Source organism: Ictalurus furcatus, chromosome 2, assembly GCF_023375685.1.
Source record: "Ictalurus furcatus strain D&B chromosome 2, Billie_1.0, whole genome shotgun sequence".
Lineage (NCBI taxonomy): Eukaryota > Metazoa > Chordata > Actinopteri > Siluriformes > Ictaluridae > Ictalurus > Ictalurus furcatus.
Genome location: NC_071256.1, coordinates 38,421,654 through 38,436,469, shown reverse-complemented (window position 1 = coordinate 38,436,469; position 14,816 = coordinate 38,421,654). Strand labels below are relative to the sequence as shown.

The 14,816-nt window shown below is 41.7% G+C and overlaps 1 protein-coding gene across 1 annotated transcript in view; it reads left to right on the top strand.

Annotated features, from left to right (window-relative positions):
- si:ch211-51c14.1 (protein kinase C and casein kinase substrate in neurons protein 1) overlaps positions 1-8,433 on the top strand; it is a 24,518-nt gene extending 16,085 nt beyond the window's left edge. Inside the window, exons 4-10 of the mRNA XM_053618589.1 lie at positions 1-185; positions 1,625-1,780; positions 2,014-2,189; positions 2,364-2,484; positions 4,948-5,021; positions 5,317-5,396; positions 5,669-8,433. The exon at positions 1-185 is cut by the window's left edge and continues 51 nt beyond it. Coding sequence (XP_053474564.1) covers positions 1-185; positions 1,625-1,780; positions 2,014-2,189; positions 2,364-2,484; positions 4,948-5,021; positions 5,317-5,396; positions 5,669-5,778 — 902 coding nt within the window. The 3' untranslated portion in view covers positions 5,779-8,433. The remainder of the gene's footprint in view (positions 186-1,624; positions 1,781-2,013; positions 2,190-2,363; positions 2,485-4,947; positions 5,022-5,316; positions 5,397-5,668) is intronic.
- Positions 8,434-14,816: the final 6,383 nt, after the last annotated feature.

The following is a 14,816-nucleotide window of genomic DNA, read 5'->3' as shown; positions in this document are numbered from 1 at the left end:
CCGACCGTCTCTCCACCCTGCACTCCTCCATCTGCCGCTCCCTGGTGTCTGAGGACGGAGACCGGATCAGGACGTGGCAGAAGGAGACCTTCCATAAGAAGATGTTCGGCGGCTTCAGGGAGTCGCAGGACTTTGAGACGGGATTCGCTCGCGCTCAGAAACCCTGGGCCAAGAGACTCAAGAAGGTCGTTAGACTTACTGCTGAGAACATCTCTGAATAACTGCTGTTCATCTGAACTGGTGTATAAAGCATCAAAATGAGATTTGACCTGAAATTCAATTAAAAAATGTTCTGATGCACCAAATTCAGAGCGAAAAAAATTCTTTATTGCAGAAACGCTTTCAAATTCTTTCTTTTTAATCAAATTATACAAACTGAATTTTACTCATTTATAATTTCTTTACAAAGCTTTAAAGCTGGACTGACTTCAATCAAATAATAATAATAATAATAATAATAATAATAATAATAATAATAATAATAAGTTGCTATTATTTAAATCTGCAAATTGTAAAGTAAATAAAAAATAAAAAAAGTAAAAGTAAAAAGTAAAATAATGTAAATGTATCAAATAAAATATATATTATAATTATTATTAAGTTTATTTTTTCCTGCAATTTAATTCAAAAAGTGGAACTTTTAAAGCCCGACCGAGTATCAGTGCATAAAATAAGGTCCACATTTCTGTATTATAAATTCTTTATTCTAATATTTTGGGATACTGTGTTTTTGATTTCCGTGAGCTGTAATCCGTAATCATCGAGATTAAAACCAAAAAAAAAAAAAAAAGGCTCGGAATATTTCACTTTATGTGTAACGAATCTAGAATATATGAAGGTCACACTTTTCAGATTAAATTCCGGGAAAATATTTTTACTTTTCCACGATATTCAAATTTTTTGAGATGTACCTGTATTATTATTATTATTATTATTATTATTATTATTATTATTATTATTATTATTATACTGCTACATACAAGGACCTGGACAAAGCAGTCAAGTAATAATCAGCTATTTAATTTAATAAACTGAATTTAAAATGCATTTTTCTGTAAAAGAATTACTTTTGCACACTGGATTATTTTAAAATGGAAAAATGAAATGTATTTTAATATTGAAAAAGAGTTCAATTCTACTGATTTGATTTTTTCCGCTCGGTGAGGAAAAGCCGAGCGACTTTATAAGGTTATTAATATTAGTATTGGGTCAGAGTGCTCTCTGGCTTTTAGTTGGAAAAGTTGCTATTAAACTGACAAGCCGAAACAAAACTGTTAAAAACGGCTGGAGTTTTTAATCTGAAGCAAAAAACATGACAAACTTTACTTTAAACGTTTGAAATAAAGTTCCGGTGCGTTCCGTTTTCGTAACGTTTGAAAACGTTTTAACATAACATTTGAATAACTTTTGTACAACGTTGGATGTTTATTAATTTCTTTAGTAACATTAAAAGTAACAATCCTCTCATTGTTGTGTAACCGATAACCATTATTACGAAGGATGTTAAACACTTACCGATGGCGTATTTACTTCATCGCAGCAGTGTTTATATTGCTAACGTCTGACTTTGCTAAACAGTTAACACCGCCTCACGCTGTCTCGCTCCGTCTCGTCGTCTGTGCAGCTGGAGAAGGCGAAGGCGGCGTTCCACAAAGCGTGCCGTAAGGAGCACACGGCTCGGGAACGGGAAGCCCACGCTCAGGGAAACCCTGACATCGCCATCGAGAAACAGAGGAAGATCCAGGACGAGCGAGAGAACGCACAGCAGGAGACTCAGAAAGTGGGCGGAGTATTGCATAAATTAAACTATATTAAAATATCTCCGAGTCTTGGAGTATAGGTCTAAAAGTCTTCAATTCAAGATCAAGGTTAATGTAGCTAACCGTATACTTTTTCAGTTTAGCACTTGATTAAACTGGTATTTGCTGCTAATTTGCATATTTCAGCCTTCAGCCAGTTATCACGCCACGTTCACACACAAGCGCTTAACCGACTGTTCTAACCTTGGTGTAGGTGAGAGCCCGGTACGAGAAGGTTCTGGAGGAAGTGACACGTTACGCCCCGCGCTACATGGAGGAAATGGAGTCCATCTTCGACCAATCGCAGGAGGAAGAAAGGAAGCGGATCAGCTTCCTCAAGCAGGCCTTTTTGTCCATCCACAGGCACCTCGACGTCACCAACAACGAGAGGTTAGCGTTCTGCTGCTGTTCTACCTTTCTGCATGTCCAGCTGCTGTGTTCACAGATCTCGTTTTTCACAGAGAACACAAAGGATCATTATGATGATTCGATTTGCTGGTGTTTCTGGAGGAGGAGGAGGAGGTCTTCAGATCTGTATAATATCTCGGTCTGTCTCTCTGACAGTGTGAAGACCGTGTATAATGAGCTCCATGATGCTCTGATGGCCATTAATGACCAGGAGGACCTGCGCTGGTGGAAGAACACACACGGGCCGGGCATGCCCACCGACTGGCCCCAGTTCCAGGTACTCATCTCTTCTTAATTAACTCATTCTTTAACCGTTTTCTTTTTTTTTTGTAATTCGATTTCTTTTTGCTAATAAACTCTAAAACAGAGGTGTATATATAGGTACAAAAAACAGCTTTGTTTAGCCTTGGTCTTATGTTGTATTTCGTTTGAAAACTATTTAGTATGAGATGTACACAAACGCAGAGGAAATCAAAATGGGGCAAATACTTTTTCACAGCACTGTACATGGTCACGATTTGGAGGCGGAGACAGATGCAAGTGCAGATAAAGGTTTAAAAATAATCAAAACGAACACAAAAGAAGCTATAAACACGTATAAACACTAAAGCGAGGAATAAACATGACACCAGGACCCGAACAGAACCAACGGCACCGTGAGACCATTAACGTCAAACGTGCAGTGCAAACTGTGGCTATATATATATATATATATATATATATATATATATATATATATATATATATATATATAAACACCAGGTCTGGCCCGGTCTAACACCAGGACAAGCAGGGTTGCCAGGTCACGGTAAAATATCCAGTTCAACTCGAAATGAGCTCAAACGAGCCCATATAGGTATATATATGTACACAGTGCTCCTTAAGTAGAATGTGTCATGTGACCGTGATGTAGTGCAGTGGCTGCTGGGAGCTGTAGTCCAGAGTAGACTCCGGGATATCCATGACATATAGACAGTATTGTAAACAAACTTGATTAATAAGTATGATATTGTACATAATTTGGTTTATTAACAATTACAAACAAGTCTCAAATAGTTTTTATAATGCACAATGTGTTTATATATATATATATATATATATATATATATATATATACATTCTCCCCCAAGATGTCATGATGTGCTTCCGTCTTTTGGCACTTTGCACAGATGCAACATGCAGAAAAATGATATAAGTTCATGTCCAGGCTACGATAAGAAAATTCCTAAGTGCAGTTCCTTTCTTTGATAAATCTGGGGTTTTTTTTTTGTTTGTCATTTTTTACTTTTTTAAAAATATTTTACTGGTTCAGTTTTTACACCCACAGTGCTGTGATTGAAAAACAGTTCCACATGGTAGACACGCCGATATATTCTAACCACCGGAGGCCCCGAGTCGACACTTAAAGCCTCAGGAAACTGAGCATTTTTCAACACGGTCGGCTTGAAAGCTTTGTGAGCAACCTGCAGTCTACTGGAACTGCTACTGGAAATCCTTCCTTTCAGTTCAACCTTTTTTTCATTCCAAAGACTTTCCAAATCATCATCATACGAAATGTTGTAATCTGTAATATTCTCTCTGTTCCCTCCATGCTGGAACCCTCAGTAAAGCCATGACGCTAAACCTGTTGTGCTTATCCACAGTACTGTGGAAGAAGTGCACGAATTCACGTGCGTCAAACGCGAGTACAGCTAAAAGGTCTCGTTTACCGACAAACGTCACCGCCTAAGATCGCGAACCTGCCGATTCGAGTAGATTTCTGAAAAAAAAAAAAAGCTCCGCGATTTTGAAAAAAAAATCCACAGTAAAATCAAACATCTGTGGTCGCGATGATCACGAAAAAAAAACACAACGCAGCATCGTGTACGGCCCGAATGATAACGCTTTGATTGACGTGTATCTTTGTATTATGTCATGCTCAAAAGCAATAAAATGATTGATTACAAAAAAGCTTGCAAGTTTTAAAAAAAAAACAAAAAAAAGTTTTGTGGTCCTGAGTTTAAAAACACAACGGCCTCCGAGATCTTTTTATTTTTTAACAGGCGAAATTAAATCGAATCTAAATATAGCCTACGACAAACACAGGGAAAGTGTAAGTGCAGTCAGAGTGTCTGCGATGTACAGGACTATTTCTACTGTAAGATCGATTGCACAGATTGGACAGACCATGGAGAGATTATGGAAAGAGGGTTTATGGAGTTCAGGCGATGATAAAAGGCGTGTTGCGGATATGGCGAATAAGAAAGGAGTGAACTTGTTTCCCACGCATAGACTGAGAACGGAAAATAGGAAGGAAAAAAAAAAAACGCTTTCTTTTCCAGTGCCCAAACTTTCTTTGGGCTCGTTTCAGCTCCTTTTGAGATGTGGTTGCACTGGATATTTTACCGTGACCTGGCAACCCTGTCTGGCCTGGTGTTACACTCCATCTAAATATTCAATATGAGAAAAAAAACCCCAAATACCCCGCTGTTGTTAATATTAGCATCTTCTAAAACTGTTTGGGGTCCAAGTTCACCCTTAAAGTCTATTTTTATGAGCTGTTCTTCACAGTACAGATTTTGGGAAAGTTGAACTTTTGTCAGAATGAAGTGTGTGTGTGTGTGTGTGTGTGTGTGTGTGTGTGTGTGTGTGTGTGTGTGTGTGTGTGCATGCGAGACGAAGCTCTACAGCTGAAACGTTGAGGTGTCCACCCGGACGTGTAGGGACATTCTGACCGGCTCTATAATTGTCTCTCTCTCAGGAATGGACACCGGAGAAGAAGCTTAAGAAAGGAAAGAAAGCTGTGGAGCAGAAAGCGGTGGTGATGGAGAGAGGGTGAGTCTCTAAATGCAGCAACACTGTGTGTCGGGCCGTTATGGGAAAATAATCCACAACGGGGTGGTGGTGTGATGCGGTGGAGTTACTGTTACTACACTACAGCTGCTTATTTTACCACAGAGACTTGAGAACAGTGACACGTCATAGTTTTTATCTGTTTATAGTTACATTTAATGTTGTGGAACGTTAGCAAAACAATTTACTGTTCGACAGTGTTTGTAGTAAACCTACTGTGTGTGTGTGTGTGTGTGTGTGTGTGTGTGTGTGTGTGTGTGTGTGTTCTTACTCTTAGTGTGATGATTGGTGGAGTCCGAGTTCGAGCTCTTTATGATTATGCTGGACAGGAGCCGGATGAGCTGTCCTTTAAAACTGGTAAGTGTGTGTGTGTGTGTGTGTGCGTGTGTGTGTGTGTGTGTGCGCGTGTGTGTGTGTGTGTGCGTGTATACTGTTTCTCTGTGACAGATTTGTCACAGATAATAATAATAATAATAATAATAATAATAATAATAATAATAATAATAACAATGTCTCTGTTTAGAACAGCCTCAGTAATGCTAAAATTTAATTCTCTCTTCTGATCTTTTGTGTGTGTGTGTGTGTGTGTGTGTGTGTGTATGTGTGTGTGTGCGTGTGTGTGTTTACAGGTGAGGAGTTTGTGAAGATCGAGGATGAGGATGATCAGGGTTGGTGTAGAGGGATGATGGATGGAGGCAAAGAGGGTCTTTATCCAGCCAACTACGTGGAGGTGGTGTAGGTCCACCGGTGCGACCTACCACTGTGATGGAACACACACACACACAAACACACACACACACACACACACACTGACAACACTGCTTTCAACACGCCCTTGTCAACGACATCACACGAGTGCGTTAGTTACAGCTCAGTTGCTTCAGATTGCAATGCCTTCTGGGTAACTTTTGCCTTTGAAGTCTAAAGTCATGTGGCACTGAACAAACATCTTGTGCAGAACTTCCAATGTGTGCATTGGGCTCCACCCTGCTCCACCCAGCCCCACCCTACTCCACCCATCTCAGCCCACGTTGTCCAGCCCCATCTCAATCTACCTACCCCAGCCCCCAGACTCCACCTAGCCCCACCCACTTTGCCTAACCCCACCATATTTCACCCAGTCCTGCCCTGTTCCACCCAACCACGCCCACTCTGCCTAGCCCCACCTACTCCATAATTCACCCACTCCTGCCTCATTCCATGCAGCCACGCCCACTCTGCCTAGCCCCACCTACTCCATATTTTACCCACTCCTGCCCTGTTCCACCCAACCACGCCCACTCTGCCTAGCCCCACCCAGCCCATATTTCACCCACTCCTGCCTTGTTCCACCCAGCCACGCCCACTCTCCTAGGTGCAGCCCCACTCCCCAATTTCTAACAAAGTTGCATTGGCTGTAAAATGAAAGTCATTAAACAGGTCTGGACCATCACGTGCGTACCCGGGCTGATAAAATAACACACTGACCCCTCAGATAACGACACCGTTTCAACCAAGGACAAACAGAGAGGAGGAGTCGACAAGGGCGTGTTCAAAACAATACTGAAACCCAGCCACACTCTGCCTCATGCGTCCTGACTGATTCTGGAGCTTCCCAACTTCCTGCCGGTCCATCGTTTTTATTTAAAATTTGTATTATTTGGTATTTTCTGTGTAAAAAAAGTTTCTACGTGTTTAGAGTTTGGAAGCGACGCTAGTTGAGAAACGAGAATGAGAGAAGTAGAGAAGTTTGCTGTGATGTTCGGGTGTTTCGTTCGAGTCGGAGGTGTTTAATATGCTAGCATGTACGTGTATGAGGATTGTGCAGAGCGAATATCACGATGAATATCTGACCAGTCGAATTCTTCAAGCATCGTGAAGCGCTACTCCCGGTCAGTGTCAGCTGACGTAAAGACTACGTCGGGTCGACAGAACACCCGATTCAAGTGACATGGAGTGTTCCTGACATGAAGCTATGACACTTTCCTGATTGGTTCATGTTCGATTGACTTCGTAGCTCAGTGTACTCTTAGCATCCTGTACTCTCCTGGCAATAATTCTCTTGAACTTGTTCTATATTTTGTAACATTACAACCTGGAACTTAATTGTGATTTTTAACGTGATGTAAACATTGTTGTTTCGCCCCCTGGAGGACACATAGTAGATATACTGTACCTTGGCTGTAGTTCCAGCTGTATCTCTATCAGCTGTGCACATCTGGAACCCGATATTTTTGTAGTCAGATCCGACTGCGGTTTGGGCTTTGACTGGGTCGTTCATTCAGGTTCCTGCTTCCTGTTGCAAACAAAGTGAAGCTCCGCCCCAATCACAAGTCACCTGCGTACCGAAACATGTTCTAGGATTGTTCCGGATTTGCCTCTTCCGTCTATCCCGCCCTCAAGCCTGACCAGTTTCCCAGTCCCTGCTGACCACGCAGCCTCCCTACGTCACGATGGTACCAGCACCGTGCTTCACCGCGTGGGATTTCCACCCGAAAACTCTTCACCGCGTGTTCCAACATCTCGAATGTTTCCCAAAGCTTTTTCTTCTTCTCCCATTTCAGTTCCAGGCTGTAACGCTGTAAACGGAGTTTCGTTTATATATAATTTATATATTTGTGCGTGTCTGTGGGGAAGATTTCACGTAGCTGCCGTTTGAGCATTTCAGGAAGCGCTTCACACCGAAGAATCACAAACCAAAAGTTTATTCTGTGTTAAAAATCTTTATCATTTCTCTTTTAAGTAATATATGTTATTATATGTATATTTTTTTGTAGCCGTAAAGCAGCAGGCGGCGTCTGTACGACGTCCGTACGACGTCCCGCTGACTTCATTTCACCTCCTTTGAGTTCATCGGTGTTAAAGAGTGTAAAATTTACATAAGAGTTATTTTTGGTTTGTTTTTGTTTTGTTTTTAAATATGCAAAGCGTTCTTTTAAAGGGTGACGTGTGTACGTGCGTATCATGATACGTGCACCTTATTTACCGTAGCTATTCAGTAGAACACACACACACACACACACACACACACACACACACACACACACATACACACACGGGACGGGAAGGTTGTTTCTAAATGTCAAAATACCAATAAATAAATGTAAACAAATAAATGGTCTCTTTGTGTTGGGTATTGTGTGTGTGTGTGTGTGTGTGTGTGTGTGTGTGTGTGTATGCTTCCATATATAGCATCATAGGATCTTGCTTCTCATTGCCTACTAAAAATGTCAGAGGACTGAATGTGTCATCTGCTACAGCAGGGGGAAGAGCTTTCTCTTATAGAGCCCCACAGTTATGGAACAGTCTTCCTATTAGTGTTCGGGACTCAGACACAGTCTCAGTGTTTAAGTCTAGGCTTAAAACGTATTTGTTTACTCAAGCCTACCCTGACTAGATTCTGTTCTACTACTTCGCAGTCATAATTATCTTTTTTCTCCCTCTCTCCTTCCGCCGAGCCCCACATGAATTTATGGAGATACTAGAGATCCTGATCCTCTCTGCCTCTGGATGGAGGTCAAATCTTCTCTAATTCCAGACTGCTGGGACTACGGCTGCTCCTAAGGCCATACAGACTTCATATAAATCCATAATGAACTTTTTCACACTATCTGTTGTTACCCAGATGAGGACGGGTTCCCTTCTGAGTCGGGTTCCTCTCAAGGTTTCTTCCTCTTAACATCTTAGGGAGTTTTTCCTTGCCACCGTCGCCACTCAGTGGCTTGCTCAGTTGGGATAAATTCACACCTTTAATATCTGTATACCATGTTGATATTTCTGTAAAGCTGCTTTGAGACAATGTCTATTGTAAAAAGCGCTATACAGATAAAATTGAACTGAATTGAATCTTGCCTGCTTGTATTAACACACACACACACACACACACACACACACACACACATGTCCATCTTGCATCTGAGTGTGTGAGTCATGTGTTGTGTGTTGTGTACAGTTATGTTTCTGCAAGCTTACCTCCTGGTCTTTTTTCCTGTGTGTAAGGTGGAAGTGTGTAACGGTGACGTGTCTCTACTGTAAACAGATAAAAGGTGACGTGTTGTTGTTGGTAAATTGCTGTGGTGTAAGAGGAATAAAACATTTGAACACACTGTGCTTTTATAGGAAAATAATACATACACTCACAGTGTTTTAGAGGATGGTTTGTGTCACAGCCAGCAGAGGGCGCCATTTCATTATTCTACATATTCTCCTAGCGGTTAATAAAAGTCTCTCTCTCTCTCTCTCTCCCTCTCTCTCTCACACACACACACACACACACACACACACACACACACACCTAATGCTCTAATGTCAACAGAGCAGATGTTTTGTATCACTGGCCATTCCTTCTGTCAATCAACGGCGTTACCTTGGAGATGAAACATTAAAGCCTTTTCATTATGTCCTGGATTCATATTTTGAATTCATACTTTCTTTCTCTTCATCTCTTCGTCTTTCTCCCTATCCTTTGTTCTTTCTCACCCCCCCCCCCTCTAGCTCTCTATTTCTAGACAATTTTTTGTGTCTCTACCATTCCTCTCTTTCTCCATCACTCTTGTGTGTGTGTGTGTGTGTGTGTGTGTGTATTCCTGTTTTCAGGGACTCCATGCTTTAAAAAAAACAGCAATAAACGCCTGTGCATGTGTGTGTTTCTCTCTCTCTCTCTGTGTGTGTGTCTGTGTGTGTGTGTAGGGTATATAGCTGTCTGGGAAATCCACATTGTCGTGAAAACACCCACAATCCCCAGAAAGTCTTGTGTGTGTGTGTGTGTGTGTGTGTGTAGGGTATATTCCTGTTTGGGAAATCCACATTGTCGTGAAAACACCCACAATCCCCTGCAAGTCTTGTGTGTGTGTGTGTGTGTGTGTGCGTGTGTGTGTGTGTGTGTGTGTTTGAGTTAACGATGACTCACAACCTCCTACAGTGAGACTCAAAGCAGATGAAGAGTTCAGTATTCTGTCAATCACTCACCCTGCGAGTGTGTGTGTGTGTGTGTGTGCGTTTGTGTGTGTGTGTGTGTGTGTGTGCGTTTGTGTGTGTGTGTGCAGCTGATTAAAGTGTGCTGAGATGAGTCCGTACTCGAGATGAAAGCAGAAGAAAATAAGACAGGAAGTGCACTTTTAAAATAAAGCATCATCATCATGATGAGAGAAAGCTTTATTAGCGTTCTTCTGTATTAATGCGTCACTCTGCTGCCCTGATTTCAGGGTCAGAAGCAAACTTTAGTGTCTCTTATAAACTAACAGTGACGTGTGATTGACCCTTGAGTGAAGTGAGTGACGTGAGTGAAGTGTAAGAGATGTGAGTGACGTGAATGAGGTGTAGTGAGGTGTAAGTGAAGTGGGTGATGTGTGAATGACGTGGGTGATGTGTAAATGACGTGAGTGATGTATAAATGACATCAGTGACGTGTGAGTGACGTGTGAGTGACGTGTGAATGACGTGAGTGATGTGTAAATGACATGAGTGACGTGTGAGTGACGTGTGAATGACGTGAGTGATGTGTAAATGACATGGGCGACGTGTAAATGACATGAGTGAAGTATAAATGACATGAGTGACGTGTGAGTGACGTGTGAATGACGTGAGTGATGTGTAAATGACATGAGTGACGTGTGAGTGACGTGTGAATGACGTGAGTGATGTGTAAATGACATGGGCGACGTGTAAATGACATGAGTGAAGTATAAATGACATGAGTGACGTGTGAGTGACGTGTGAGTGACGTGTGAATGACGTGAGTGATGTGTAAATGACATGGGCGACGTGTAAATGACATGAGTGAAGTATAAATGACATGAGTGACGTGTGAGTGACGTGTGAGTGACGTGTGAATGACGTGAGTGATGTGTAAATGACATGGGCGACGTGTAAATGACATGAGTGAAGTATAAATGACATGAGTGACGTGTGAGTGATATATAAATGACATGAGTGATGTAAGTGATGTGTGAATGACGTGTAAGTGACATGTAAGTGACGTGAGAGTGACATGTGAATGACATGACTGAAATGTGAGTGATGTATGAGTGATGTGTGAATGACATGGGCAACGTGTAAATGATGTGAGTGTGGCATGTGAGTGACATGATATGTAAATAATGTGAGTGATGTGTAAGTGATATGTAAGTGACGTAGTGTACATGACATGAGTGATGCATAAATGTCATGAGTGACGTGCGTGACGTGTGAGTGACGTGTAAATGGCATGAGTGACGTGTGAGTGATGTATAAATGACATGAGTGAGGTGAGTGACGTGTGAGTGACGTGTAAATGACATGAGTGACGTGTGAGTGATGTATAAATGACATGAGTGAGGTGAGTGACGTGCGAGTGACGTGTAAATGACATGAGTGACGTGTGAGTGATGTATAAATGACAAGTGACGTAAGTGATGTGTGAGTGATGTGTGAGTGACGTGTAAGTGACATGGGTGATGTGTGAGTGACTTGAGTGATGTGTAAATGACGTGAGTGACGTGTGAGTGACGTGTAAATGACATGAGTGACGTGTGAGTGATATATAAATGACATGAGTGACGTAAGTGATGTGTGATTGATGTGTGAGTGACGTATGAGTGACGTGTAAGTGACATGGGTGATGTGTGAATGACGTGAGTGATGTGTAAATGACGTGAGTGACGTGAGTGACGTGTAAATGACATGAGTGACGTGTGAGTGATATATAAATGACATGAGTGACGTAAGTGATGTGTGAGTGACGTGTGAGTGACGTGTGAATGATGCGTAAGTGACATGAGTTATGTGTGAGTCACGTGTAAGTGACGTGTAAGTGATGTGAGTGACATGTAAGTGACGCGAGTTATGTGTGAGTGACCTGTAAGTGACGTGTGCTATGTGTGAGACACGTGTAAGGGATGTGAGTGACGTGTATGTGACGTGAGACATGGATTGACGAAACAATTTTCGAAGACCCCTGAAAAGACTAAAAACATTTTTAAAATGTGTACAAAATTCTTTCTCAATGATACGGAAAGTCACAAAATGGCTAATTTGCATATTTGCATATTTACTGTTTATGATAATAAGAGAAACATCAACAACAACAACAACAATAATAAGTTCATCTTGAAGATTTAGATATTTGATGATTAATAGAAATTAATGAATGTAAATATAATTTTAATGAAAAATCTTAAGTGAAATTGACTCGCCGCGTGTTTTTTTTTTAAGCGTTTATTTCTAATAAGAAGAAAGCCGATTTGGAATAACGCAATTTCACTCTATCAGTAGAAATGGTACGGAAATGAATATCATAATCATCCAATGACGAACTATTAATAAGCGCAATATTAAATATGTAAACAATTAATTAATTAATTGTCAGCTTATTAATTTACTGTAATTAACTGTTTATAGCTGCTATAACGTAAGTGAGAACAGGAACTTCACTTGTCTCATGGAAAGCCCATGACATTAAATGTAACTATAAACAGATAGAAAGTATGACGTGTCATTCCTTTAATAAATTAAAAATAAAAAACAGGGGTGTGCGGTGTGGGGGGCGGGGGGCGGGGGCGCGGTGCTGTTATATGAAAATAAAGAAAGAAAGAAAGAACTTCATTGTGGTTACACTTATCACCGACTCGCAGGATGTTTTGAAGATCTTGAGCTCGTACTTCATAAATCTACACTTATGAATTCAGGTCCTCATAGACACATCGTTAAATAGACGGCAGAATCGCAGGGTTTTGTTCAGCGTGGACAAATGAACTGGGGGAAGAAAAAAAAAAAACACTGAGCAGATTAGATCTTTAATTAGACACAGTGTAACCAGAGAGTCATTATCGTAAAAACTCTTTCTGTTCTGTAAAATGGAAGGTACGGGGTATTATTTATTACCAGACGCAAGTAGGACACAACTCAGCGTATGATTTATTTACGAATCCAACAATCGTGATTAGATTCTTCCCTGATTGTAGTCACCTGTTTCGTATTAGCGCTTGATCAGTTTGTGTCTTTGCTCCATGCAAAGTCTCATCAAATGTTATTGTAAATTCATAAGCCTTACTCCCCCTCGTGCCTTATTTCATAGTTACGCGTTTCCCGTTTTTTTTGACTCTCACGTCTCAGGACGGAGGGGGCGGAGACAGGATCAGGACGATCTTGTTACCATGGGAACCGTGACGCTCTCACTGGAGCTGAAACCTTGTAGCTTTTTAAGTAAAACGTAAAGTGTGACCAATAATAACACATCATGATTCGTGTGTATTTACTCTTTATTATGAACACTTTATTATGACTCATTCTAATCAGACAATGGTCTGGCAACGGTGCAGTGCGCGAAATAATCAGATACGTTCCAGCGGCTTCGGGTAACCTTCACATCAACCATGGGAATGGGGAAAAGTGTGAGCTCAGTGATTTTAACCGTAGCATGGGTGTTGGTGCCAGACGGGGTGGTCTGAGTATTTCTTTAACTGCTGAGCTCCTGGGATTTTCACACACGGCAGTCTCTAGAGTTTACTCAGAATCCAGTGAGGACAGTTCTTCTGACTGAAACGCCTTGATGAGAGAAGTCAACGGAGAACGGCCAGACAGGTTCGAGCTGACCGAAAGGCTACAGTAACTCTGATAACCGATCTGTACTATTGTGGTGAATGGTGTATGTCTTCTCAGTACACTTTGGGCCGTTAATACCAATCATTGCTTGAAGGCCAAAGCCTACAGTATTTGTGTTACGTAACGGGACTGGAGGCGGATGTAGGTGCAGGTCAAAGTCTTTATTAACAGTAGATAAACACAGGAAACGCGGTCTTCACCAGGAAAACAAGAAACTGGAAACTAGAAACTAGAGCAGGGCATGGAACCAGACCGCTTAACATGCTAACGCATTCACTATCGTTATCAAACATAAACGGGACCCGCATCAGACGTTTGGTACAAACTATACCAACTATAATACTGCACCAGGTGCGCAGTCACACGGGGGGTTTAAATAGCAAACCTAATCAACCCAAAACATGGACACCTGGGGCAAATCAGAGACATGATCAAACTTAATTCAGTGTCCTAGCGGGAAGCGAACGAAAACAAAAGAGTCACGTGACCAGTCAGAAGCCGTGCCGCAGTGCCATCTGCTGGCCGTGGCGTAACAATTTGAGTATTGTAGCAGACCGTGTGCATCCCTTCATGGCCACAATTTACCATCTTCTAATGGCTACTTCCAGCACGATAATGCGCCATGTCACAAAGCAAAACTCGGGTTTCATGAACCCAATGACTTTTTTTCTTTCCATTTGTAATCTGGCATTCAGCAATGTGCATGAGTCTCAAGGTGAGTGTGCGAGTGCTAGCGACGCCGCAAACCAGCACCTGTGAGTTACTTTTCTCAGAGTCGTGACTAAACTGCACCTCCCTCCAGATGGGTAAATTATAGGTTTCTCCAAGCTGGAGTTCAGTGTGTTGTTTTTCATGCTTTTTGCAGTTAACACACCTACAGTAACACAACTCGCAAAGAGTTCACAGAGAAACCTCAGCGCTGGCTGAAAGTCCAGCTTCAGCCTCTGGATGGTTTTCAGGTCATGGTCGATTTAAAAGCGTTCCCTGGATGCACAGCTCTGCATACAGAGGTGCTCGGAGTGCGTGTTAAAGTCAAGACGGCAATGAAGACAGACACTCTTTCATCTGCTTCTCTATTTTTCATATCAAGGAGCCTGGGATATAGAGTACTCAGGAAAATGGCAGTGCTAGCGGCTCAATTAGATTAATTAAACAAAAGGTTGGCAGCGCACACAGAGACAGATTGGCATGCAGTGTGTGTGTGTGTGTGTGTGTGTG